Source organism: Alosa sapidissima, chromosome 8, assembly GCF_018492685.1.
Source record: "Alosa sapidissima isolate fAloSap1 chromosome 8, fAloSap1.pri, whole genome shotgun sequence".
NCBI lineage: Eukaryota > Metazoa > Chordata > Actinopteri > Clupeiformes > Clupeidae > Alosa > Alosa sapidissima.
This window is the reverse complement of record NC_055964.1, coordinates 11,086,382-11,114,311: the sequence shown is the minus strand read 5'-3', so window position 1 is coordinate 11,114,311 and position 27,930 is coordinate 11,086,382. Positions and strand designations below refer to the sequence as shown.

The 27,930-nt window shown below is 46.9% G+C and overlaps 2 protein-coding genes across 3 annotated transcripts in view; both read right to left on the bottom strand.

Moving 5' to 3' along the window:
• Nucleotides 1–4,156, bottom strand: part of dmrt1 (doublesex and mab-3 related transcription factor 1) — a 30,343-nt gene extending 26,187 nt beyond the window's left edge. The window contains exons 1-3 of one of the 2 annotated variants that reach the window (XM_042101247.1): nt 4,060–4,156; nt 3,667–3,900; nt 2,832–3,009 (exon numbers count right to left, since the gene is read on the bottom strand). In XM_042101247.1, coding sequence (XP_041957181.1) covers nt 2,832–3,009; nt 3,667–3,885 — 397 coding nt within the window. In that variant the 5' untranslated portion in view covers nt 3,886–3,900; nt 4,060–4,156. The other variant, XM_042101248.1, reaches the window with a different exon arrangement.
• A 1,216-nt stretch (nt 4,157–5,372) lies between these two features.
• The window catches only part of kank1a (KN motif and ankyrin repeat domains 1a), a 25,971-nt gene continuing 3,413 nt past the window's right edge, over nt 5,373–27,930 (bottom strand). The window contains 12 exon segments of the mRNA XM_042100670.1: nt 5,373–6,717; nt 7,180–7,278; nt 7,456–7,656; nt 8,146–8,288; nt 9,473–9,527; nt 9,529–9,693; nt 10,901–10,988; nt 11,142–11,369; nt 12,118–12,226; nt 13,425–13,589; nt 16,018–18,554; nt 18,637–18,997. Of these exon segments, the coding sequence (XP_041956604.1) occupies nt 6,655–6,717; nt 7,180–7,278; nt 7,456–7,656; nt 8,146–8,288; nt 9,473–9,527; nt 9,529–9,693; nt 10,901–10,988; nt 11,142–11,369; nt 12,118–12,226; nt 13,425–13,589; nt 16,018–18,554; nt 18,637–18,997 (4,214 nt within the window). The 3' untranslated portion in view covers nt 5,373–6,654.

Genomic DNA, 27,930 nt, shown 5'->3' with positions numbered 1-27,930 from the left:
GTATATGTATTGTTTTCAGTCATGTCTCCTCCAACTCAAACACCAAAAGTGATAATACCACTCAAGGACATGGGGGAACTTTTTGAGCAATGTTGCTGCTTTCTCATTGGCTGATCCTGACAGATTTAAAAATGTGTGAAACCAATAGGAGTGCCTGAACACTGCTCAGGAACATTGGCCAGCAGCGTACCTCAAAGGGTGCGCAGCGTATCATCACATTCAGTCTAGCCATAATTCATAATACTGTAAATCATAGTTCAATTTAATCAATTAGCATTTGATGGGTGAAAATGTGCTCTTTAGTGAAAACCTGTCCATTAAATTGCCGCCTGCTGCCCTGATGAAAATATAACAAAAAAAAAAATAATGTCACAGCATCCAATTACTCACTCAAACGTTATTATCAACTTCCAGACATTCAGCACATAATGTGTTCAGATATTAAATTCATCTGAGCGTCATCTCTGTTTTTCGATACTCCCCCTCCACCCCCTCCTGTCCCCAGGCTCAGATAGATTAGCCTTATCTCATCACATGAGCGGTGCGCTCAGATTGAGAAAAATGCTGCCCTTGTTGTTGAAAGCATTGTCAAAGGAAAGCACCAGCGAGTGCTGCCCTCCTTTCTCTGTCCTCCTCTTGCAGGACAGCCTGAGCCCAGAATCCTGTTCACGGCAGCAGCCTTGACCGGTCTGGTAACCCCCCCTCCCCCCGTCCTGTCACTATCACAGTCACCAAGAACAGGCTGTCTCTCCCACCACCACCACGCCAAGGGGAACAATCAAAAGATGTGCCTGACAGGCTGGTTTGGCACAATGCAATCAGCCAGGCTAGGAGATGTGGTGATGAGGTATGTGCCACCACTACTGCCAAACACTTACAAGCATGCATGCATTGCACACACACACGCACGCACGCACACACGCGCACGGGCAGACACACACACACACACATACACACACACACACACACACACACACACACACACACACACACACAAACACACAAACACTGAACACATAGACAAAAAAGAGAACATAAACACAAACACAATCTAACTGTCACCACCTCCTGAATAAACTTAGGTCACTGACAGACAGTATTGAGTTCAAGCTGTGTTCGTTCAGAAGGGGCACAGAAAGTCCAGAGCAAGGTACAGTCTGTTCATACCCCCCTTTCTCAAGAGCGGCAGCCATGGGAGGATAGGGTCATGAAAAACAGCTTATCTTCTTACTGGTCAAGTGTGAGATGGAGAGGGAACCTTCTTAATAATAATACAATAATAATAATTAAAAAATAAATAAAAAACTATGAAAAGAGTGAAGTGATGCTGGCAAATAATTGAAACAAGTTTAGCACAAGCAAAAGTTAATAAGTGAAACAGTTTTCAAAACCCAAAATTTGCCCAAATATTGATTTCAGAGTGCACTTTCATTCCATGAGCAAATCTTACCCTGGAAATGGAAGAATAAGGGTCATTCCATGTCAAATTAGACAAAATCCAAGAATATGGTTACTGCACCGTTTCAGATTTTGCTCAAAATTTGTCTACCTAATATTTAGGTCCCAAAACTAAGTCCAATGTTTTCATATATTATTTCACCCTTGATTTTGTAGGCCTATCATTTTAACACTCTCAGAAATGCCTTATCTTGGAGGTAATGTTTAGGCGTTAATAACTTGAAAAGTATTATTCCCAGTCTGCTCAAACGTAGGGTGGAAGTCAGACATGTTTTCGGTATGACTGGACCATTAAAAGTATATACTGCATGCTCATTAGTTTCATATAAGGCACAATATATGGAACAAAATGCAATATTTGAGCCAATATTTGAGGTCTCTGCAACAAAGGCAAAGATCTATGGTACAACATTGGCACTTTGTACACTAAATGCCCATACACTGATCTTCTTTTACATAGATTTTCAAGAGCCTACTAGCTACCCCACATACCATTATCATCCTATGAAAATGAAAAACCTCCCTTTGTTTAATTTTTAAAATCTTCAAGCTCATTATATGTGGAGAGCATAAATATTGGTACAACGTTAATAAAATATAGTATGTAAAGAAAAAAATAATTATTGATATCAAAACGCATACAAAAACAAGCTTATACTACCCATAATGTTACTCTTTTTGCACTTTTTTTTCCAAATCTAGGGCCCTGTAGAAAATCAATGAGAATGCCGTACAAACTTTTAATGGTTCAGTCACACTGAGAACATATTTGTCTTCCACCCTATGTGGAATTTTGCCTATGAATAATACTCTTCATGATATTAATGCCCAAACATTGCTTCCCAGATAATGTGATTTTCAGGCTGTAAGACTGATGTAATTTTAAGGGCTAAAAATAACATGAAGACATAGGATTTGAACAGAAATGTTTTACACACCTTGGTTTTGGGACCCATTCTTGATCTAGGCAAGGTTAGAACAAAATCTGCAGCAACAACCTTATCTGATTGAATGACCCATAACAACAGAGAAATGGAATTGATAGTGAAAAATAAACACTAACAATTTCTTAGGGAACCCCTTTTTATCTGAGACTGGGAAGAAAGACAACTGTTTAAAACAGTTCATTTGTTACATCCCTTGCAACAAATATACCCTTGTGACCCTGCCACAACCCAACAGTAAATTAACAGCCGTGTAGAAGAATGTATAATTTACATGAATTGGAAAAGTTACATATTTTGCTCCATGATGTCATGTCCATGATAATTTTACAAAACATGTCTTTAAAACAGATGTTAGCACACACACACTTGCTTGCTCGTGCCGTTTTCAGACACTTCTGGACAAAGTGTTTCAGTGTTCAAACTCACCAGCGGCAGAGGGAGAGGAGGCTGCACTCGTAGTTGCCGATGAGGGTGACCTGGCCCCAACCGCGAAAAGCAGGTCTCCAGACGGTTCGTTTTTGACCACTATATCGGCATTTGATAGGTTGACTGGGTTGCAAATGCCCATCTCTTCCTCTTGTGCCTGCTGACGACGCAGAGCCACCTAGATTTACAAAAATAAATGTAAGTCTCATTGACTGCCGAGGCAACAGATATTTATACATTTCATTATACTGGTAGTAAATCATCATAAATTAATCATAAATCTACTTAATTATTCTTAACATGCTCGCCTGCATAATAGTTAGCAATGTTGCTACGTTAATACATTTTGGAATGGCCACCTTGAACATTGTATCCTTAGTGCTAAATTGATTGTATCAATTCATGTTTATTTAACTTTGTAATTGCACACTAATACCACGAGCCACACGTCAATTTAGCAACAAACAAACAATCATACACTCTGATGCAAAGATGTTGATACAAAAGTTTACTTTGTTTAGGCTACACAATGTCCACCAAAACTTTCTGCTAGCAACTACTGGGCTAGGTTAGCAACTACTAAGTCAGCTAACGTTAACATAAGGTGCACAACTAGTTTAAGGCATGTTATTGCAAACAAAACAAGTTTATTAACAAATGTCGGCTTCCTGGTGGAAACAAAATATTCATACACCGGCGATATTAGAGGGAAACGTTTATGCATGCAACGGTTTTCTAAACATTTTGTCTTCTGCAAATTAGTATGTTAACATATGCTAGTCAGTACCAACAGACACAAAATTGATATTAGCTGTCTAGCGCATAGACCAGCTACCTGAGCCGCCATAACCCGCTGTCTCTCCGCAATCAGTTTACATTTTTGACACTGGCAATCTCTCCAGTTACAGAATCGTTTGTGGCCCTTCAATGGCGACACATAGCCATGGTTTCTGCAGCGAGAGCATTTTGGCATCCTCGGTGGTCGTTTTGACGTTGACGGGGAGACTGATCCGACATTTTCCATCAGATGCTTTGCCTGCTCCTCCTCGCTCATAGTTGAAAATAACTACTGTAAAAAGGAATAAACCAGAACGAAAAGCTGATCAGCAAAGACGACGAATTGACAAAAGTGCTCTTGTAAAAAGCCTGAGATAAGATGGGGCTTATAAAGCTGAGAGAAGTTGCAGGATAAAAAAGCTACAAGGTTGCAGCAGTGCCATCAGCTTACTTTCCTCAAATGACCTAGTGAAAGTTTGGCGCGATCGTTGTGAACATTCCAAGCCAGTGTGGGAGCAGGACTGATGGACAGAGACCTCCTCCAACCTCTGAAGCAGTGCATTGGGAGACAACCATCACCAAAATTGATTATTTAAAAAAAAAAAAAATTATGAACAGCAATGGGCAGTTTTCTTCATTAAAATCTGAAAAAGGGGATGCACAAAAATAGCCTTAGAAGAGGATTGTTTTGCTGTCAGGACAGGATATCATACATACTCTGCTGTATACCGTGTGTCAGGGGGTTAGGCTATTTTACTCCCTGAGACATCTGCTTTCCAGCCATTGGCATGTAGCCTACAGGTAGACCTATTTTAGCTCAAACTGCCTATCTTTTAGAAAACTGCCGAGGCCTGACCTCATAGAATTTGTAAACCTAAATGTAACAGCAGAGGGCAGCATTTATTAACCATAGCCCAACAATTATTCTGCTGTTCTGAGAACTTGGCCCAGGGCTGCATTTCTGACAACAGATGAGGACGTGTGAACTGAATGATAAAGATCACTTTCCAGCATCATCAAAACGTTCAAGCTTCAGTCTACCTTAATCCTATGTCAGTTTCTTAATTTAGAATTTTACGAGAAGAGTAAAAAGAAGATAATGAGAAAAGATGAACTTGTAAACTTAAAAAGGCCCTCATCAAAAATAGGGATAGATGTCTATCTCAAAAACGTTTATCTCAAGAAAAACACAAGTTTGACATCAATATCATGGTACTGCCATGTGTCCTTATGTCCATACATCCTAAAAGCAACCCTGTTTAAGCCTCTCCTCTATGGCTGTATACTTGGAGCTCCGGTAGCTCTCTGATTTACTATTATTGAATTGTGCCAGTGTCCATTAGAACTGGAAAATAGATATTTGCATGTGTGCGTTATGATGTATAGCAGCAAGCTGTAGACTAGCCTACCTCTGTACGTGGTGGTGGTAAATTAGACGTCCCCATGCAAGGGGCTTGTAAAGTGCAGGAAATGAAATGTTGCCAATTAAAAACCACACCGCCACAAGGCTGCAATACTTTTCATTTGCCTTACACAAACCATTTCCTTGGTCTGGTGCACTTTCCATTTGGAATAAAACCATCAAACAACATGATTCAGAGCTGTATAGCATACAAACACAATGGCCTAGAATAACCCATTTGCACGATACTGTTGAAATTGTTGACTAAACCATTAGTATTGACTAAATTATCATTTAAGCGTATGTTTGTTACCATCAGAGAGTCAGCGAAGTTACAACAATTCACAAAATCAGACCCGGAATTTAAATTACATTGTTTTTATTAGTAAGATACAGAGAGAAAATAAATTACATCACAAGGCTGGTTGCCAAACCAACTACCACCAGATGAGGGAGCCAGAGTGCTAACTGTCAAAGGCAGCAAAGACAATAGAGGGACCTGTTGGGTTATTAAGGCCTTTCACAAGATTAAGTGTGACTGGGGAAAATACATGTTTTAGTGTTGTTTACACTTCTATGGCAAGTCAAAGGCACTTCTGTTCTGATATTACATGAAGTACCTAATAACATCTATAACAGGATAGTTTATTGTACAAAGAACAAGGTGTATCTCCAAGCTCTAGTAGCTCTACACATACAATATGTACAATGACCATACAATTATACCTGCATTAAAAACTTTTAATTGATAAATATATAACTTCATGTACTATTAGGGAATAAAAGGAAATATCCAAAATACTGTGATTGTTTAAATATATATATATATATATATATAAATGACATGTATAAAAGTAAAGTTTATATCCAATTGAGATATAAGATCATTTGAAAATAGCCAGGAAAATATTGTCTTAGGAATCCCAATCAGCAAGCATCACACATACCTGCTGGAGCTTTGAAAGGATACAAACAGGACTGAACACAAAATTGGCTGATACGAAACTGGGCAGCATATACACATATACTGTATAAACAGAGACTGTTTAGTCTCAAGTATAAAGCTTTATTTTTGGGCAACGTAACCACACACAAAAAACGAGTCCTGGGCACATCCACAAGAGATCATACCCCCCAAAGCTGATCCCTTCAGGGCCACCTCACCATCATCTTTGAAGCACTTATCTATATCATCCAGACTGAAGAGTATCTCTGCAGACAAAACCACCAGTCAGACAGCCAAGGCAAAAAACAAAGGCCTCCAAACGTTTGATGTTCCAGTGCCATGCAAGTCATTTCCTCTCCTGGACGCTGGTAGTCAAGCGTTGATCCTTCCTTTTCACACTTGCTCTGTCTGTCTGTTTCTTCGTTTGTTGGTCGTTCCTGTCGAGGGGCTGGGGTACATTCAGTCAGTCCAGGGAGTGGAGGGGCTCCTCAGCCCTTAGTCCTGCCAGATTTGGAGCAGGTAGGTGTGGCAGCGCTGGTCACCAAATGGGTCGGACCTCTGGAGAACGAGCTTTGGGATTCCTCGTCAAACCTGAACCGATAGCAGCATGGAAGGAGAGGGCGAGTGGGGGTCAGGTGGGGTGGGGGGCATTCAGGGCTGGGCTGGGCTGGGGTGGGCTGATTTGGGTGGGTGCGGGTCTAGTCGAAAACACTCCTCCTGGTGGGGCTGGGCGATGTCTTCCTGCTAAGTCGGGGCGTGCCCTGTTTGGAGAGACGTAACAGCAGGGTGAGTCACAATGTCAAGAGAGAGGGACGAAGAAGAACAACATGGCCTACAACAACACTGCTTATCCTCCACACCCAAGCAGATGAGCTCCGCTTCCTTAAGTCTAATACATGCCAGCAGAGTTTTAGAACAAAAACGTCCCGAGTTAACCCTTTAACACTGCATGGGTTAGGACACAAAGCTTTGCAATACCTCAGTGATCAATTCACTGCATCATCATTTAGGTGTTAAGCAACAGAAGTGAGATCTTAGGACACAGAATGTTATGTGCAAGAATTTACTGTAAAATACTTTAAAATGAAGGTGGAGATGAGTGGTGAGTGTGTGAGCAGGTGGAGATGAGTGGTGAGGGTGTGAGCAGGTGGAGATGAGTGGTGAGTGGGTGGAGATGAGTGGTGAGGGTGTGAGGGTATGGGGTTGGGAGGAGGGGTACACACCGGTGACTGGGCTTTGGAGAAGTTGACATGGGCATACAGCAGCACTGCAATGTCCTTGTGTCCCGCTTCCAGAGCTATGGACAGGGCATTGCTCTCGTCCTACACACACACACACACAGGGAGAGAAACACACAAGGAAAGCATTCCATTAGCAACGGTCTTGCTGGTGGGTATATCTAGTGTTTAGGGTAAACACTGACAGGCAGCCGAACGACAGGACACACTCTCTTTCTATCACTCTCACTCACACACACACACACAGAGCGAGACACTCACGCTATCGCTGAGCGTTGCGTCGCAGCCCGGCTGCGCCAGCAGCAGCTTGACGATCTCCACGTGGCCGTGCTCGCTGGCGCACATCAGCGCCGTGGAGCCCTCATCGTCCTGCACGTTGACATCGGCGCCGCACGCCAGCAGCGCCTTCACCATGTCCATCCGCCCGTGGCTCACCGCCAGCATCAGAGCAGTCTGCCCAGCCTGGCCACACCATGCACCCCGCAGAGAGGAGGGGAGAGAAAGAGAGAGAGAGAGAGAGAGGGAGAGAGAGAGAGATAGAGAGAGAGAGAGAGGAGGGAGGAAAAGAGAGGAAGCAGAGACAGATGGTAAATGACAGACTGATGACAGGCATGATGCTCTGACAGTGCTTTATGATGCAGATTTATGCTAGTGACACTGAAATCATATACCGTGTGTGACTCTAATATGCATAATTGCATATGTATAAATAACAAACACAAAATGGCATTCCTATATTCATATGTATATTTACATCTCACTGTGAGAGTACTGAGAGAGAGAGAGAGAGAGAAAAGGATACAAGGATTTTTTACACAGATCTTTGTGTATGTGGACACATAAACGACTCATCTACACAGAAAAACAAACTCCACGCTCTGTGTAACTCAGAGGGGTCAAATGTGTGGTCAAACAGGGTCGGCAGAGAGCAGGGTCGGCACTCCCTCTGACCTGGCTGGCTTTGGCGTTGACGTCCCCTTTGCTGAAGAGCTCCTCCACGATGCGCATGTCCTTGGGAGACTCGACTGCCGCCAGGGCCGCCAGCATGATGGGAGTGTAGCCCGCCTTGTTCTGCTGATTGACGTTGCAGACATCTGCCACAAAAGGAGAGATTGACATCAGAAAGACCTCCCGGAGACCGGCCCTCTTGTCCGAGAGCCAAAGGAGGAAGGCGGCAGCATTGTCGGATGGTGCTGACAGGGGGGGGGTGGGCAGGACACACACACACAAGCTAAGGGATGTACAAAGTGTTCACTCACACACACACACACACACAGACAGACCATACACAAGCACTGTCATACACACATGCACAAGAATGGTCTGGTCACACACACACATGCAGAGAACTGCTAAGCAGCATCTACACACAGAGAGAAACACACACACACACACACACTCTCTCTCTCTCTGTTTTCTATTGAGCCCATCATCTCTTTTGAGAAAGGGATGGGAGGAAGGAGCTTCGGGGGCTTAGCGAGTCAGGGGCATCGTAGGCCGAGGGGTTTGGGGTTAGAGGATCTGAGAACGGTGGCTAACAATGGGGACAATGGAGCCACCCCCCCCCCCCCCCCCCCAAAGCACGGGGTGTCCGGCAGCACCGGCGCACAAAGGACCTCCCCGTACAAACAATAGGCCCTCTCCCTCACAAGGGCCCAGGACCTCATCATACTCCACTGGGCTTTTCAAAACGGGGAGCTTCGCTGCCTTACTGCCTTACAGCTGCGTCTCTGGAGAGGACAGCTCGCCCATGAAGACCAAAAGGGGGAAGATTAGAGCTGGGGAGAGGGGGGGGGGGGGGGGGGGGGCTTCTAGCTGCTAACTTTGAAGTGTGTGGATGTGATGTGTGGGGGTGTACAGCTGAGGAAGCACATCAGAGACGGACGATGCCTTTTTGATTCGAGTAATGAGCTCTTTTGCTCCGCCATTACCCGGATCGTTTCTTAATTAAAGAGAAACACGTTGACATGTGTTAACAAATTGAAGTACTTTTTTTTTGGGGGGGGGGGGGGGTGTGATCTGATGTTAACACAAACAGGGTGCATGCTTCACTGGAGCACTGGGGAGATTAAAGGGACTAACTTTGTATCAAGCTTAAAAGCCTTTTAATTACCTCATAATTATAGAGAGTGCCTCATGTTCAAGAGTGCTACTGAACAGAATTGTAATCTGAACATGTATGTATGTACTGGATGTGTGTGTGTGTGTGTGTGTGTGTGTGTGTGTGTGACAAACATATGGTTTGGCGAGGGAGTTATTTGCCCTTGTGCCCAATTACCTGCGTCCAGCAGCCTCTTGACGATGTCGAAGTTGGAATGGGACACGCTGTAGTGAAAGGGCGGTGTTGCCGTTGCCATCGGCCATGTTGACCACGTGCCGCAGCACGGGGCTAGAGACGCCACGGAAGGCGGCCAAGTAGTCCTCCACCATGGCCGGCACCGCTGACTTCTGGCTGGACACGCGGAACCACTCCTGCTGCACGGTGTTCAGGGACGCCCGCTGCAGATTCACAGAGCCAACAACAGCAGACAGGCCGTCAGTGGGGAGCTGTGGCACAAGTGGCAGCACCCCTAATCCGTAACGTTACCACCTTTGGGTCTAAGTGCCCAACGGGGACCCGTGTTTGGTTCCGACATCTGGCTATTTCTCAATCCCACCCAATCTATCTCTCTCTCTCTCTCTCTCTCTCTCTCTCTCTCTCTCTCTCTCTCTCTCTCTCTCTCTCTCTCTGTGTGTGTGTGTGTCTCTCTCTCTCTCTCTCCCACTCATTTCCTATTACTCTCAACTGTCCTATCTACGTAAAGGCAAAAGCCCCAAAAATATAGTTAAAAACTAAAGACGGACAGGGCGTGAGCGAGCGGAGCGGGCATTCCCGAGATGCCGAGGGCCAGCTTCCCTCATGGCATTCTCCAGGGGGAGGTGTGCAGGCTTCCTTCCCACACCATTATTCCACACTTCCTCCCTCTTTCGATTAAGCATTCTTGGGCCACGCCGGTGTTCAACAATAGCATCACTCGAGGCCAACTTTGCCAAGAACTAACAAACAAAACCCTCGCTGCAAAAACGAACGCTTTTCCAAACATCAAAAGGTGCAGCAAATCTATAAAAGCTCACGGCAGCAAATCTATAAATGCTCCAGGATTTAATTATGACGGGTCCCACAGGGGGGGGGGGGGGGGGGGGGGGGGGGGGTGGGCGGATAACGATATGCGCAAACCGCCCCAGGGCAGATCAAGCGCAGCCTGCCAAGAAAGGGGCAAACACCCTGCAGGAGTGGGCAGTTGTGCCAACTGCCCCGCTGGAGTCCTTTCAAAGCCCCGGCTGGGTGAGGGCTGCTGCTGGCTGGGTCTGGCATTCCTTCATAAGGCATTAGGCACCGAGGACCTGGCCCGCCTCAGCGCTTCAGATTGCAGGGCATGGCCAAGTCAGAGAGATGAAACAGCCGTCATTCTAATTTAACCTGAGGCCTCGTTTGTGCGCCCTGAGCTGGCTGTTTGGAGAGCACAGGATTCTGCAAAGCCCCCAAGCCGACACAGATGTTCAGGAGGAAGAGTGAGAGGGAGAATGAGAGGAGGAGGAGGAAGAGGAGAGAAGAACGAGAGGGGAAAGCATTCCCTCCACAGAGAGAAACACAGAGAGAAGAAAAAAAAAAGTCATAAACTGTAGTGTTTTAAGTTCATGGTTATTTAACCTACGCATTTCTTACCACATCTTTGCTGGTCAGTGACTTGGAATCGTTCAGGTGGGCTTTCAGCACATTGCACGCCGACACCATCTTTTCACTTAACTCGTATCTGTGGCAAAAGGGAAGAGAGGTGTGATTGTATCGCATGTGCATGTCTTACATTATTTATTTAACATTAATTTATTTCCAGAATAACTTGAATCATAGGTCTATTGTGGGCTTTATGTACAGTGAATTGCCATGTCCTGGACTGGTCACTCACCTCTCTCGCCTCTCCTGCTTCTCTGAGCCGCTGAGCTCAGCCCTCTTTCCCACCTCCACCGCTCCCTCGTTACAGAACTCCTCTCCTCTCATTCTCCGTTCACCGACATTCTTCTGCGCCTCCTTTCCTTCCTCCTCCGCCTCCTCCTCCTCCTCCTCCTCTTCGTCCTCTGACCCCGAGGAGCTGCTTTCCTCGGAGCTGGAGTCGTCACTCGACGTGGTCTCGTACCTGCGGACAGAAGCCGGGGAAGTTAGCCACAGGACCTGAGGGACCAGCTCAGGAATGAAAAGACGACACAGGAGCCCCAAGCGATAATCTGACACAGGAGACGACACAAGCGATAATCCTGGACATAGGCGACACAAACTATTCATACTCATATTAAAGGCCTATTGTTATTTGTTTAAAATGGACTAAGCATAACACAACACAATGCAATGCCAAGGTCTTTATTGCATTGTTATGTGTCTCTTGTCATAAACCCTATAGTGGTGACACTACAGACATAGCCCTGTCTGATCCAAACAGTGTGACTCAAACTGCAAAAAGCCTTTCTTAAGTAACACAACAATTATATTCTTACTCTATTTGTTGCTAATACCTGTGTGATCAGGCATTGCTTTGTCTTTCCTACAGTGACACAGAACTGTCTGTTACATATTTCATTTGCGGTGGGTCTTTGGCACGTTCTCTTGAACCAAAGCCATTAAAATCTCCTTGAGAGAATGGCTCTAGGGGTTTCAACAAAACAAAACAAAACTGCCCAAACAGGAAGCAACAACAGGAAATTAGAAAATGAATTACAAGATCCAAAACACCCCTAACTGTTTTGGTAACAACAATAACTCAAATGTCTACTTAGTCTTGTGCAAAACACAGAGTAGGAAGGCTCTCATTCTTCACATTATTGTCTGTTAAGCATTACATCCTAAACTGTAGGCGACAGTGTTGAGAAGTGAGGGTTCCTGAAACTCACCCTCCATTGACGCCCACAAACTGCAGGTTCTTTTTGGTACCATTGGATCCCTGACGGCCATCTTTCTTTTTCATGATGGACTTCAGGGTATTCTGACTGCCAGACTGCCCTAAAAATCAAATCATAAAGAGCTCATATTATTACAACTGTTTGATTTGTATTCATTCTGTTTTTGATAATTTGGTCAGCAATCATTTATTCACAACATACGGTACAGATATACAGTGCTTTTTCAGTAGTCACCCATGTGTGCTCCCTTTCAATCAAATCAGTGTTGGTGTTGCTTGCACCTTGCATTACCAGTTACTCCACAACTTCAATCACAAGAACATTCAGTCACCAAACAGCTTTAACCGAGACAATCCATCCCCTCATGAACTGTCTGATTTGATTTGGCATCAAAACCACAACTCAGCCAACGCACTCGTGCTCAGACACGCTGCATGCTGTGCTCTGTGCTTACAGGACCTCTGTCGGGTCATAACTCACTCGGCAGCTTCTTCTTGCACAAGCATAAACATCAAAGAGCGTGCGCAGCTGCAGTTTCTCCCCGTGATTCACGTGTGCGGAGATGCGCTCCGGAGCGAGTCATCCATCAGCGCTGCGAGATGGAGGAGCCGTTAGCCCGGAGCCTTAGCTGGAGGAGACGCGTGCGCGGGCGCTCATGCCCTTTTACAGTATCAGAAAAGCCGCGTCCTCCCCCTCCAAAAAAAAAAAAAAAAAAAAAAAACCAAGGAAAAGAAAAAGGAAAAAAAAAAAACTAATTTTGTGTGGCACGGGGAGCTCGTCCCAAAACCCCGGAACTATCCCAAACATTTTAAGTACAGGGTCCGTCTGGCCAAGTAGCAGCAAGAGGCCGCTGCCTCTCTGCTGCAAGAGACCGCTGCCTCTCTGCTGCAAGTCTGTAAAGAGAACAACCACGCTCAGTGCCAGGCCTTGCCTTCTACATACAGGGGCCTCTGGCTCTTAACTTTCATTCTTATTCTCCCTCCATCGCTCAATCACCATCTTTTCGCGTTCTATCCAGGAGGGAGCACCATGTAGCAACATGGTGATTGTGCACACTTCCTTTATTTTGACAAGTGAGGGTCTAACTAACAGGCCTGAGGGGATTTAGCTGGGACATACAGACTGAATATAGAAACACACACACACACACACACACACACACACACACACACACACACACACAGAGTAATTTCAGGGTAACTAATGGCTGTGTTATCTAGTTGATAAATGGTGTCCTTTGTGTGAGTGGGACACTGGTCATCGTCTTGACCCAAGTGGCCGTGGGTTGAGTCTCTTACCATGCAGGGCCGTGGACATCTGCTGATCCATGCGGCTCTTCAGCTCAGCCTGTCGGCTTTCGTCCGTGACCGTAACCCCAGAGCTCACACTCTCCGTCCCTGTCTGGATGACCTCTGACCGCAGGGTCAGAGACTGGGAACTCACTCTGCTGACCACCTGCTGGTCTGTACGGAAAAAGCAAAACAAAATAACAAAATAAGACACGGACAAAACTATCACACATTGCCCACATACAACAAAACTTCTTTTACTGTAAACAGTCCTTTACTCTAACTCAATTACATTCAAATTGGACTCAAGCTTGCTTTATTGGCAAGATAAATCAAATCACTCACTGCTTTCAAATTATAACACACACACACACACACACACACACACACACACACACACACCTATCTGGCATGGAGGACAACAGCATTACATGAGTTCCTGGTGGAGGGGAGCATTGATCTGAAATGTACCCCTGCACTCAGAACTCTTCCTGGTTTGGTCACACATGAGAGCTTTGGCATGAGCCCCATCATAATGAGAGACATGCTGATGCATGTGGGGAAGAATGTACATTCCACAGAGGAAGGTGGAATCTGGAATTCCACACTCACAGACACTGCAAATATGTTTTTATAGGGCCAGTTTGATTACAGTCCAGCATATTATTAATAATGTAACACTAAAAAGCTCTACTGGAAACAGTGTTTTTTTCCAGAAATCAGAAATGGTTCTGTTGAGATTATAATTTGTATACATTTTACTGTTTAAGTTACTGACTAATTTGCTTTTCTGTCCCCCTCTTCACGCTTGGATAGTCCCCTCACAGACACTTAACAGATAATCTGTTAAGATTCAAGTTCATAACGTGTAGTTAACAGAGTGTCAACAGATAGCTTGTTGATAATCTGAGCATCTGTAGAGCGTCTGTGGGTGGATTATCAAAGCAAAGTGAAGGGGGCATAATTATATTAACCAGATCTTCAAACATACAGCATTTCCAAACAGGTTTTGAAATATTGCATTTGTTCAAAATACATGAGCAGCTCACACATACTGTATACATTCCTCTGGTTACAGAGTTTATATAGACTACACAAGTAAGAAAGGAGAAAATGAACAAACTGTTCTCTACAGAATAAAAAAAAGAGGTTTCTGAGAACACCTGACAAGCCGATTTCTTTCTTCTTGGTCCAGAAAAGTGCTTTAAAGTGCAGATGAAGTGGAAACATCCTGCTGTTGGCAGCAGCTAGTGCAGCTGGCCATTCACCACAACTATGTACTTCACTTGCGCATTACAGTTCTATTCAGCTATTCATAGCATGGGCCATGACTTGCCAATTTTCACCCATAATGTCATCCATAAACACATTATGGTAAATGCTCCTTTACATTAAATCTGAGTGAAAAACTATGTTTGTATTCATCTATTCTGTATAGAACTGTGACAAGTGATACATATAGCCTACTGCTGTACACTAGGGTGAAGATGATCAATGGTCCAAATCAGCAACTGTTTATTTAAACAGCAGAAAGCACTCACATTCCTCAATCATTGCAACCAACTAATCAACTTTGTCCAAAAAATCCCACACGCCGTCCTTCCCCACAGGCTATTACACTCATCTTAGTGCAAATAAGACCCATTTAAATACAGCATCTTAATAAAAATGCAAAACAGAACATCTGTCTGTTGGGGGGATGTGATGGGAGCCATGTCGCTCCGACGCCTCGGCACATTACATAACGAGTAGGACCTGTGAATCAGCATCAGCACAAAACTTGGGGGGGGGGGGGGGGGGGGGGGGGTCAAAACAAGAACAACAGCGCAGCCATTTAGCGCGAGCTGCTGCTTTGAAAAAGGAATGAGCTCACTGTTGGTTTATGGCCAAAGCCCTGATGCATTTTTCGGGGTCAGAGATAACTTTGCCCTGTCAGATCCGATCAGCCATCACACACACACACGCACACACACACACACACACACACACACACACACACACACACACACCACACACACACACACACACACACTGAGCACACTCACCCCTTGCTAGCCTGCCCGAAAGCCTCACTAGGGTGGGGGTGTGGGAGTGTCTGTCGCGGGGTCCGAGGGGGTAAAAATAGCCTTAGAATATGGCCTGTGTCCAGAAGTCTAAAGATCTATATGCTCTGAGGCCCTGTTGTTTTGTGAGGCTCCACTTTTTCTAAGGGCGAACAGTAGGCCTTTTCATAGTCAAGCAAAGTCCCTGTGGGCTGTTCCACAAACAGTTTCCATCCTGGGAGTGAATAAAACTGCCAAAATTTACTGCCCAAATACAGCACAACATCATACTATCATACTATCATACCACTAAGCTGGGTGCAATCAAATGTGCTACAAATTTGCAGAAAACATTATGTGTATGTAAGTGCAGTATACATGTTATTTGACTATGCTGGATAGTATGGATTTTTCTTTCAACATTTTCTAGAAAGAACTTCCTTGCTGAATCATCTTGTTCCAAGTCCATCTGTGTTGATGCATAATGTGCCTATCCATCATTCGTAATATCCACTATGGAAGTTAGCTAGTCAGAGCTGTACTGATGTGTCATCACTCACCTCCTCTTATGCTTCCATCTGTTGCCAGCTTGGTGACGTCAGTGGCGCGGAGCTCCTCCACACTGCCGTACTTCATGACTGAGTTGATGGACGACAGCGTGTTGACCAGCTGGCTGTTGATGGAGCCAAACTGGGTGTGCGGCTGGCCAAAAGCGTCAGCCAGCTCACTGTAGTTCTCCGCCAGCAGCATCTGCTGCTCCTGCAGGAGCTTCTGCACGCGCTCGATGTAGTGGTCCAGTCCGGCGCCGGACGCTGCTGGTGGGCCCGGCAGGACGCAAGCTGGAGGAGCCAGAAGCGGTACCTGCGTCTGGGTCGGGGTCTGGGTTTGGGTCAGCACCACGGCTGCTGGGCTCTGGCCAGGCTGGGAGAGGTTGGGCAGCTGGGGAAGAGAGGGCCCACATGCGATGGTCCTGGTCTTCAGTCCCACCAGGAAGTTGTCGTTCACGCAGACCTGCCCCACCCCGCTGTCTTTGGTTTTGGCCGACGATGCCAACCGCTCGCTCCCTGCGTCGCCCGGCGCTGCCGTTCCGACGGCGACTGAGCGCGTCTTCACCGTGGCCTGCACGTCTTTCACCAGGCCGTCCCCGACGGCCACTGTCCTGGTCTCGGTCGGGGCTGTGCTGGTTTGCTGGTCTCTCATGCTCAGCTCTGTGTCCGTGCAGGAATCCACCAGAGCAATCCGCTCCGTGCTGGTGGACCTGCTGACCCCTAGCACGTCCGTCTCTGAGTACTGAGACGAGGTCTCAGGAAGGACCATAATCCCCTGATCTGCTCGGCTCACAGCGTCCATCCCTGTCCCCGCACTCACCAGCTCTTTGATGGGGCTCACGGTCACGTCCACTGAGCAGTCCCCACACCCGATGGACCGGACCTCTTTGGCCGCCTCGGCCTCCGCCTTGCGCAGTCCCAGACTCTCCACTGTCTCCTCCGTGTTGATGCCCATCTCACACACACTCAGCTGCGCCCCCACGTTTTTGTCCGTCACGGTCACCTGCCGGCCCACGCACTGGTCCTTCACCTCCTTTCGCTCGTGCACGACCCATCTGTCCATCGGTACGTTCGGACCCACGGCGGCCGGTTTCGTGTCCGGTCGGCAGGACACCCCGACCGCCTGCACCTGGGGTGCTTTGTCGTTGGTGCCGACGACGATGTCGCCGCTGGACTCCTCGTGGTTGCCCACGCCCAGGCTCTGCGTGGACACCCGGGCCTCCACGGCGGTGCTGTACATCTCGGGCCGGGCCATGCAGCCCTTGTCGGCCTTCTTGCGGCTGCCGGCGGCCTGCAGCTCCAGCTTGAGCTTGCTCATCTCCATCTGGTGGGTGGTCTCCCTCAGCGCCACCTCCAGCCGGTAGATCTTCTCCTTCAGGGAGTCGATGGTCTGGTGCTGCAGCTCGATCTCGGCCTCCGCCTCCGAGCTCGTGCCCAGCATGGCCTCGGTCACGCCGACCGCCGCGCTCCGCGTCTCTGGACGCTCCGTCCCCACCGACGCGTCCCTGCTCCGATTCGGCGCTGGCGGCGAGCGTCGGCAGATCAGCACGTCGTTCATGTTCTCGTCCGAGCCCACGGCGATGGACTTCTGCTCCCGACTCGACTGCCTCTGCAGTGTGACAGCAGCGGTGGTGGTGGTGGTGGTGGTGGTGGTGGTGCGGTCATTCTGGGTCTGTCCACGCTGCTGCCTCTGGTACTCCTTGGTGGCAGACCCCGGGTCCTGGATCTCCTTCTCCAGCGCCTGCATCTCGGCGGTCAGCTGCCTGAACTCCTGCAGCCGCTGCGAGCTCTGCTCCATGCCCTCCAGCTCGTCCTCCGAGTCGATGTGCAGCTCAGAGCGCCGGCCTTCCGCCGGGAGCTGGGGGGCCAGAGACGACTCGAACTGCTCGGCGCTGCCCACACTGTACGAGCGCTTCCGGAAGCCTCCGGAGCCCATCTGACCCTTCTGGCCCTTCATCTGGGACGACATCTGCCGCTTCTCCTCCTGCAGCACGGCGATCTTCACCTGCAGGATGGGGATGGTCTTCACCTGCTCCTCCAGCTCCTTGAGCCGTTTGAGCGCCACCACCATCTGGTCGCGGATGTGCTGCAGGTGCGCCGGGCTCACGTTAGTGACCGGCGTGGTCATGCCCGAGCTCATGGGGCTGTGGCGCATGGAGCCGCCCATGGACGGCGTGAAGTAGGGGTTGTAGCCGCCGCCGTCGCCGCCGCCGTTGCTGAGCAGGTGCCCGTTGTGCGCCAGCAGGTGGTGCGAGCCGGGCGACACCTGGCTGGGCATCCCCGCCGAGCCGCCGAAGGAGGACGAGGCCAGCGAGCTGTTGGAGCCCATGCCTCCGAAGCTGGCCAGCCGGCGGCGCGGGGGCGGCAGAGGGTCGCTGGCCACGGTGGCCGGCGGAGGCGGCGGCAGCAGCGGCTGGGCCAGGAGCCGCTCCTGCTCGAGACGCCGGCGTGTCTCCATCAGCGTCTTCTCCACCTGCAGGTTGTGCCGGGGGAAGACCCGCGGGGAGGGGGGGGGGAAGCTGCTGCTGCTGCTGCTGCTGCTGGCGGGCCTCCAGGACACTCAGGAAGGCCTGGGGGGCTTCATGGACAGGGCTAGCCGGGAGGGTCACTGGGCTGGGTCGGATTATCTGCGACTGGGGTAGGGAGTGAGGATGAGGTGGTGGTGGCGTTGGTTGATTTGCGGACGTGAGGAACACGGGCGACGGGGACCGCTTGTTCTCATCACTGGCGGAGGACGAGAGCGAGTCGGTGGACGTCCACTCGGCCAGGCCGCAGCCTCCGCCACTGCTGCTGCTCACGCTGTTGTTGTTGCTGTGCTGCGAGGAGGTGGAGGGCCGCGTCGACTTGGGCTTCCGCTGGATGTTCAGCTTCTTGATGGTGTTCCCCCGCTCGATGTCGTCCACATACTTCAGGAAGTCCAGGTCTAGCTGGTAGCCGTACGGGGTCTCCAGGTAGTACGGAGCCACAGGGTCCTTCTCATCCTCATCTTTTTCTGTTGATTCAAGAGAAAGAAAAAGCAGAGGTTAACACCACTTTCCCTTTTACCAAGCAACAATTATTCAATTCATCTACCATAGTTGGACATTAGATGATAAACACAGCATGGTGTATGAAAAACTTATGAAGTGGGTTCTATTATATCTCTCTACCTTGCAATAAAAAGCAGATGAATAACTTCCTCCGGTTGCTATGGAGCCACACTTATGTAAGCTTTCAGCAAATGACCAGAAACATTTGTGTCAACAAATGACCCTGATTGTGGCGACAGAGAACAATGACTATAATCTAGTGGCAGCTATTCCCCTCAACTGCAGCTAAAACACAGTCACATCCCATTAGCGGGCTGCATACCAAACTTCTCTCTCAGGGGGATCCTCCTTACGAGCTCATTTAGGGGAGAGACACACACACACACACACACACACACACACACACACACACACACACACACACACACACACACACACACACACACACACACACACACACACACACAGCACTAATTGTTTCTCTGTTAGTCTGTTCAGACTGATCACTCTGATTTACTGGTGCGAGTAGCGACACGAAGGCAAATGTGCGTCTGACAGGCAGTAATCACTTTGGTGCGAGTGTGCTTCGTCACAGGAAAACTATCTCTGGCGTCTCGGAGGGGGGGGGGCAATGTTTTTGGAAGAAACCCACAGTACAGATCTCTTTTTTAAGACTGCAGACACCCACGCAAAATGGCTTCATGCTTTACTGCCAAATGCTTTTTAGCTTTCTCGTAGCACCACACGTCTGTTAAACTGTATCCTGGTCTCGCAAAAACTAGTTTTTTTTTATGGCAGAAACAGTCAAACATGCCAATCCCTGCCCATGTGCTGGTAACATTCTTGCTGCTGAGAGAAAGTGGAACTAGGGGTGCAGGGAAGGGAGGTGTGTGTGTGTGTGTGTGTGTGTGGGGGGGGGGGGGGTCAAAGAGAACAAACATATTCCTCTCTCCACACACAACCCCCACCCTTCTGAAAAATCATTTAGTGGAAACTGGAGGTTTGGTCAAGTTTAAAACACGAAAATTGTGTAACCCTTGAGGCAAAACAAGAAGGGAACACTTGCCAGGAATAATAAAAAATAAAAGCAGCAGACGTTGTGATAACCAGTATCTATACCGTAAGGAATTTGAACATATAGGGAGGATATCCATCAAAAAAGCAGCTTATGTCAAAGTCCAAATTCCATACCACAGACAGAAAAAGCCCTCCAGTTTGTCAGGCAACCAGCAGCAGCTCTCTGTGAAATGTTCAACTATCCAGGCCACTAAAGAGGGCAGCATACACACACACACACACACACACACACACACACACACACACACACACACACACACACACATACTTGTACCAGTCACTAAGCAAAGCCCTATTGCTTCAGTTGTTTTCTACCCTGTGTACAACCAGGCAGTTCCACTCACCAGAAGTGTAACTCTTCCCTGAGTCTATTTACTGCTTCAGTGTAGCCCTCCACTCAAGCAACACCAAAATATAAACGAAATAAAACATCAACAAAAGTTAAAACAACAAGAAATTTGTTCCGATCCAGATGTAAGCCGATCCAGGTTTGTTTGAGCTTCACTTACCTAGAGGCAGTCAGCCGTCCTGAATGAGAGCAAGAGAGTGCGTGTATGAGTGACTCCCTTCCTCCCTCCCTCCCTCCTTCCTTCTCTCTCGCTCTCTCTCTCTCCCTCTCTCCCTCCCTCTCTCTAATGTGCTTTTGTAAAGAGAACAAGCTGGAGTCTAGCTCCCTGCTCGCAGTGTTGCTCCTTCCCAATCTTAACTCCATAAGGGGAAAAATTCCAGTATTGGCGTAAACTTAGCCGAGATCTGCTGAGCTTACCATAGGCTGAAGGGCTCCTCCAATCACACTCAGTTCTCTCTCTCTCTCTCTCTCTCTCTTTCTCTCTCGTCTTTCTACCTCTGCACTAAGACAGACCCTCTTTTCTTCTGTTAGAGATACCTCATCCCCCATCACAATGCTGTGCTTGGCCATACTGAACCTTGACCACAGACCACAGTGCTTCCTGTATACAAAAACCATCCTTTTTACCTTAAAAAAAAAGAGCTGTTGGGAAACAGGGCTTTTATCTGCCCATATTCCAAAAGAGTATAATTCACAAACTTGCATACACAACCAGTCCCCTAAACACACAATGAGCACACACAACTATCTAAAGAAATCATTCTTTCATGACAACGGCCTAATTCAGATATTACAAGACTTCAAACGAATGTCATGAATGTCACTATTCAGCAGCTGCACAACAGTAAGTCTTCACACATTTCTGTTGAGATTGAAGAACTGAGCTATAAGAACAGAACGGAGACGTCATCAGTGGCGAGACGGGGCTGTCCGGCACAGGGCACTGCCCCTGGACAGCTGAGGGCTGACCTCACCCCTGCGAGAACAGGCAAAGGTCACAGACCTGCTGCCTTTAGGGGGCAAAAGTGTCGGGATGGACGACCTGAGACTGATAGGGCACTCCAATAATATTCTGCCGTCAGACCATAAATTAGCCATTACGCAAGACTGGACAGGACGGTGAGCCACAAGCAAGCGGAGTCTGCTGAGTCTGCTTGTGTCCATCCATCTATATACATGAACAGGACAACCAAGGCAGATGATAAACGGACACACACACATTGACCAGGGGAGAACACAGAGAAGCGACAGTTTGGATAAGAACAACCTCCGCTACAGAGCGTGCTAGGAGAGTTAACGTTTAACAGAGACAGCTGGTGCTGTATTCTGAGATACCACGAGGAGAAAGCAGATAGGATATCAGCCAATCAGTGTTAATCATTCAGAAAGATAACACCAGTATAGGGGAATATATGTCAATTACTACCAGACAAATGAGGCGGGAAGCTGTCCTCACCTAAACTGTGGCAGTTGAAGGCTTTTTTCTGAGTGTTGTAGTAGAGACTTGAGTAGAAAGTCCTCCCTGACAAAGTCAAAAGACGTGGAGTGCTAACTGTTTGCTAAGGCCCGGATTGGCTGAAGCTCAGGAAAAGAATGACAGGCTCAGAAAAGCAGCCAGTGAGACAGCAGAAAAGGGCTGACACTGGAGACAGCGAGTGTGTGATTTTAGACGAAGAAACGTGAGACAGTGGCATGCCAATATCATCATATGTTGTTTGAGAACAAAGTGCAGTTGAAAGGGAGAGTTCAGAGGCCCTCACTACGGGGGTGGGTGGCAAAAAGGAAAACACTAGTCAGAACCAAATGCATACACATACAATACGTGTACACTGTTTGAAAGACAGTCATTTATGTTAAGTCAGAGTATAGTGAAGTTGTACATTTGGAAAATGAGCAATGCCCATTTCTAAAATATATGCCCACGTCCACGTGCCCAAGTATCCACGTGTTTCATCTACAATCAAGTCTCACATTCTTCAGAAAACCATGTTTAAAATAGTACTACAGATCTTTCACTTAGTTTCAAAAATATACTCAGCTGGACTGTGCTATGTTTTCACAGGTTTTGTGTCAGCTGAAACATGTCAAGGCCTAACCAGCCAATGAAATGTAATGTTAGTGTCACGTAAACAACTGAAAATAGAAGGCTCCTAGCATTCCTATCAGCTTGGGTTCTCAACTCACATGTGGGCATATAGACCTTATGGCACACACACACACACTAACACACACTAACACATACACACACACACAAAGAGTACTGATTAAAGCACAAGCATTTCCAATCCAGTTGGCACAGATGTGAACAAGGCCCCATTTATTATCCTACACTAGCTGAGACGCAGTTCAACCTCTCCAGACAACATGTCATTATAAATCCTCTATCTGCTTGTCTAATCTCACTCCTTTTACAACAACTGGTACAGTTTGTGCTATGGCACTCCTATACACACAGCATTGGCACGGACTGGTACCCTTGGGGAAGGGTCTAACAATCCTCTGCCCCCCACTGTCCCTAAGGGTCAGCCACAGGCCTGGTGACTCCTTGGAGATTTCCCCCACACCACACAGCCCATATTTGTCATCTAAACACACCATCATCTCTTCTGAGAATGACCACTGCCTGGACTCTGCTTTTCTTTCCCTACATTGAAGTCTCAAAGATCCTGCTGGCCGTTCGGGTGGAGAGCCTGTAAGACATGGCAGACAGGGTGAATTCGCTGATTGTTTGCAATGAAAATAAAATGCAGACAGGCATGTTTGGCCTTGATATAGAGGCTGTGATGAGGGTGGAAAAACAAACAGTGAGAGCCTGTTGCAGATACAACGGCTAAGAGAAGTCAAGCCACTGTCAAGCCATAAACTCTTCCCGTTTCAAATCGAAAACTCATGCATTCATTTCATTATGAACGCTACATGAGATGTTGGAATGCTTTCGCGTAGAAAAAAAAAACTCAGCCTGATATTTTTTTTTATACACCAAACCAGTTATTAAGCAGGCGAAGTTTAAGATTACGGTTAGAGAATTTTTATTTTTAAAAGGAGCTATCCCAATATAGAAAATGGGATGCAAAATGCATTTTATGGTTGCCATCTTGCAATTCATGGAATAGAAAAGAAACCCCATCCTCCAACCTATACTGCAACCAGGGATGCGAGGGCAGTTTTACAGTATGCAATGTTTATTTGACTGAAAATATGCAGCTGGACATTTATTACATAATGTATACTTTACCTGCCGTTTGTGTTTCTAAATGGTGCAGTAGAATACATTCTTAATAGCAAGTTCCATATGTTCAGACTGAAGGCATTCATTAGAAATGCATGTTAAACAAGCTTGCCAGACAATAGTGATAACCAATACAATGGAATGTGAATATGGCTACTAATAAAACAAAACTACATGAAGCATTACAATGTCTGTCAATACAGTATATTACAATGATGTAAAAGCAGATTCCGTACTACTAAACTGGAGCTTTTGGCCTGTGCATTCATTTAAACCACACATTCATCATGTTCTGAAAAGAAATTAAAAAATTTTCACACAGCTAAAACGAGTATCAGCTAGGGTGACTGTTCAGACAACAAAGCTCTTATAAAAAATGTTTTTTGTGAGCAACAACCTCTCAACAAAGCCTACATCAATCAAACCAGTTTGTGAACCAGCTTCCCCCAGAAAGCTTCCTGGAAGCCAAGGGCATTGGAACAGACATTCCATACCTTATAAAAACCCAAGCTTCTCAGTCATAATATCACCCTACCACAGAGCCCACTGCCATGAAATTAGTATGGGAATAGAGGAGGGAGAGACTGCCATTTTCGGCATCTTGTAATGGGACAGAAAATCTGAACAGTGGGGCATTGACTGCTCCCTCAGCGCAGGTCCCAGTATTGGCCCAGCCCAAGTCCTCTGGAGCAGGGGATATAATAAAGCATTATGCGACTTACTGGTGCGGAGAGACAGCCTGGTGCTGTGCTCTGCTGGTCTAGTTGGCATATAAAACAACTCTGGGCTGGGCTAGGAAGGGAGTGCTAACGCACTAACACGCACATTACCAATAAACACACACACACACACACACACACACACACACACACCGGGGCAACAGAGGCTCTTTTCTCACACTAGGCTGGTATTTCCTGAGCCGGCCCCAGTGCAGAAACCGCGTCAGTCGGCTAAGCTAACCCAACGTTTAATTACTCTTCCTCCTCCAGCACCATGTCAGGCTAGCACGGACACAAAGCAGCACTCATTAAACCACAAACAAACAGCAGACCTCTGCTTTAGGAACCTTCTCCTAGAATGGACATGGTGTGTGTGTGTGTGTGTGTGTGTGTGTGTGTGTGTGTGTGTGTGTGTGTGTGTGTGTGAGAAAGGGAAATGGCAAGATAGGGGGAGAGAGAGAGAGAGGGGTGGAGATTTGCTGATATATTAGCATCCACCCATAATGGCAAGTCTCACCAGTACCAACACAGACATGGCAAAAACATCCTGAAGGCAGAGCTAATGGTACAGGAATTCATGAGTCCTTAGCTGTCCAAACCACTGCCCTAACCAGTCCAAACCACACACAAAAAGAGAGGATCCCCACTGACAATAACAGAACTGGTCTACTAATGCCGACTTCCATAGATGTCTGCATTCAAGACATTTGTTTGTGTTTACAATGTTAAGAGATTATTGGTGTATTTTTAAGCCAGCGGATCAAGGTGTATGGATCGAAATGGCTCAGCTGTTCATGCATTAGTCTGTCTGTCAACACTAAGCTGCCTTTTAAGAGATCATTTAAACTACTATAAAATATCTATTCCTGGTAAGAGCATTTTATTTAACAAAATGAGACAAAATAAGTTCCTCTTTGATGCTGGCTGACCAAAATGGAGCTTGTAACCTTGAGTCCGAGCAGAAAAACAAAGCACAGACTCTGCATAAATATTAACCAAGGGAAAATAAAGCTCAACGCTGCCTGGACGCACTGTCTGGCACTGCAATGCCTTCCCCTGCCCTTGGCACAGTGCTAACATAAGCTCCTGGACACAAACATATTACACTCCGTTTGGTATTGAGGAGGTGTGACTCCCAGCCCCCAGGCCTTCAGCCATGCCACTTTGACACAAAGATTAAAGGGGGGACTCGGACTTGTCGGTGGCACCCCTTGGCAGCCTTGTTCTCCATGACATGCTCTCCTTAGCCCTTAGCCTTGGCTAGCAATAGCGCAAGCGCCTTGTGGTTTTTCTGCCAAGCTCAACGCAAAAGCTGTTTAGTCTGTAAGTGACCTAATTTGAGGTTGTGCAAACAGTATAGGTGAGGAGCCAAGGGCACACAATCAGTGTTAGTGCAGTGAATGGGTCTACAGAGGGGGCATGTGTTGAGAGAGGTCAGGCAAGCAGGGTTTGGCAGATGGAACCTCCCTCAAGCTTACTGAGATGCTAATCACTACAAGTACAACAAGAGGCCCTTGGAGACTCTTAACCTTGATGAACAGCACTGGTCATGTTTTTTTTTACCACTGCCTTGTATGTACACAACAGTTTTAAAGAAAGAACATATGACACAATGACTGAGAATGTACCATCCAATCCTTTGATAAACAAAGCAAGAATTAATGTGTAAAAACATGAATGTGTGTTCAGTGCTTAAGAGTCTTCAACTCAAGAAAAGAAAAAGCCTCTCCCTTTGTCTGTGTGTGTGTGTGTGTGTGTGTGTGTGTGTGTGTGTGTGTGTGTCTGAGTGTCAGTCATGTTTGCCAGACGCAGCAGCGTGAAGTGAAGAATGTGAGAGGATTGCAGGTGTGTGTGTGCCTGCGTGTCTGTGTGTTTGTGTGTTTGTGTGTGTGTGTGCCTGCGTGTGTGTGCGTGTGTGTGTGTGTGTGTGTGTGTGTGTGTGTGTATTGCCAGGCTAAGCTGACAGGGCATATTTCACATCACACTGAGAAAATCCCATGGAGACCCTGTCTGAGGTCTGTCTTTGCCAGGACAGGAATTTGAGGCCCTCACTTAAAAACAAGATGGAGACCCATAGCTTTTCTCCTAAGAGATAAGGGTGCTGTCTTAAGACTTATAGAGTATAGGAATTCACTGAATTCATTTGAACTTGATGATAATCATGGAGACAGGCATCACATGGGTACAAGAGTGACGGCAGTGTTCAATGCAATTCATTTCGGTCTTCTTTGTGGTATTTCTTTGAACTTGCATGGTGGTGCAGAGCTTCCAAAGACCAATAAGTGTGGAAAGAATATGTATCTAAAAAACGACCCTACCAATTTAAAGGGACACCAGGCAACGTTTTCATGTTAATTAATCATCTTCGTAAGTCGGTATATGGGTAAATGACTCATTACAGGGCGAATGAAGACTCTCTTGCCCGCCCCTACTGCCTGTAGGAAGAATATCCCGCTTGGCAATTCGGTGTATCCTACCCACGACCTTCAGTCTCACAAAGTCTCAGACATCGCGAGAAACAGGATCAGTTTACATCCTGCATCCCCAGCACAGAGGAAGGCTAACGAAACCCGGCTAGCGATTGTTGCAAACGTGTGTATAATGGCAGAGCCGGCGAAGAAGCACCTTGACGGAAGATGCAAAGAAAAGGCTTCAGACCGAGCGAGGGCTCGCACACGTATCAACACGTACAGACGCTAGTACCCTTGAGCAAGGCACCTAACCCCTCACTGCTCCCCGAGCGCCGCCATTGTAGCAGGCAGCTCACTGCGCCGGGATTAGTGTGTGCTTCACCTCACTGTGTGTTCACTGTGTGCTGTTTGTGTTTCACTAATTCACCGATTGGGTTAAATGCAGAGACCAAATTTCCCTCACGGGATCAAAAAAGTATATATACTTATACTTATACTTTAAATTCTTCCAAATTGAAGTATAAATAGCTGTTCAAGTAAAACATTAGCCAAATTAACACACACAAACACAACACATATTTAACTACTAGCACTGGGCAATTCAACACCACTTAACACAACATTATTCAAAAGACATGCAAAATATAAACAAGGTCATTCATTTGTGTAACTCTGTTTAATATTTTTACCTGATTAATACCCATGAAGATAAAACTGTTAAAATATATACAATCATATACTCGATACATCAACACGATAACAACAACAAACACAACAGGCTAAACCGGAATTTCAGTTATACCCGTCCAAAACACACATCAGTGTAACACTGTCAAATCAATAGCAGGCGTTTCTTGTCACACATCCAGGGGAGGAGGGGAGTTACCTGAGACGTTGCCGTTAATGTGTAAGGTCTGAGCCATGGTCACAGGTCACAGCTTGCGGTCAGCCCCACACCAGCACGCAATGGGATCATGCAAAGGCCATGCATCAAGTCCAGTTTATCATGCAACCTGTACACTGGGGGAGAGAGAGACACACACAGACACACACACACAACAAAGTCAGGATCAGCGAGTCTGCAGGCAAAGCATGTGTATCTACATTTACA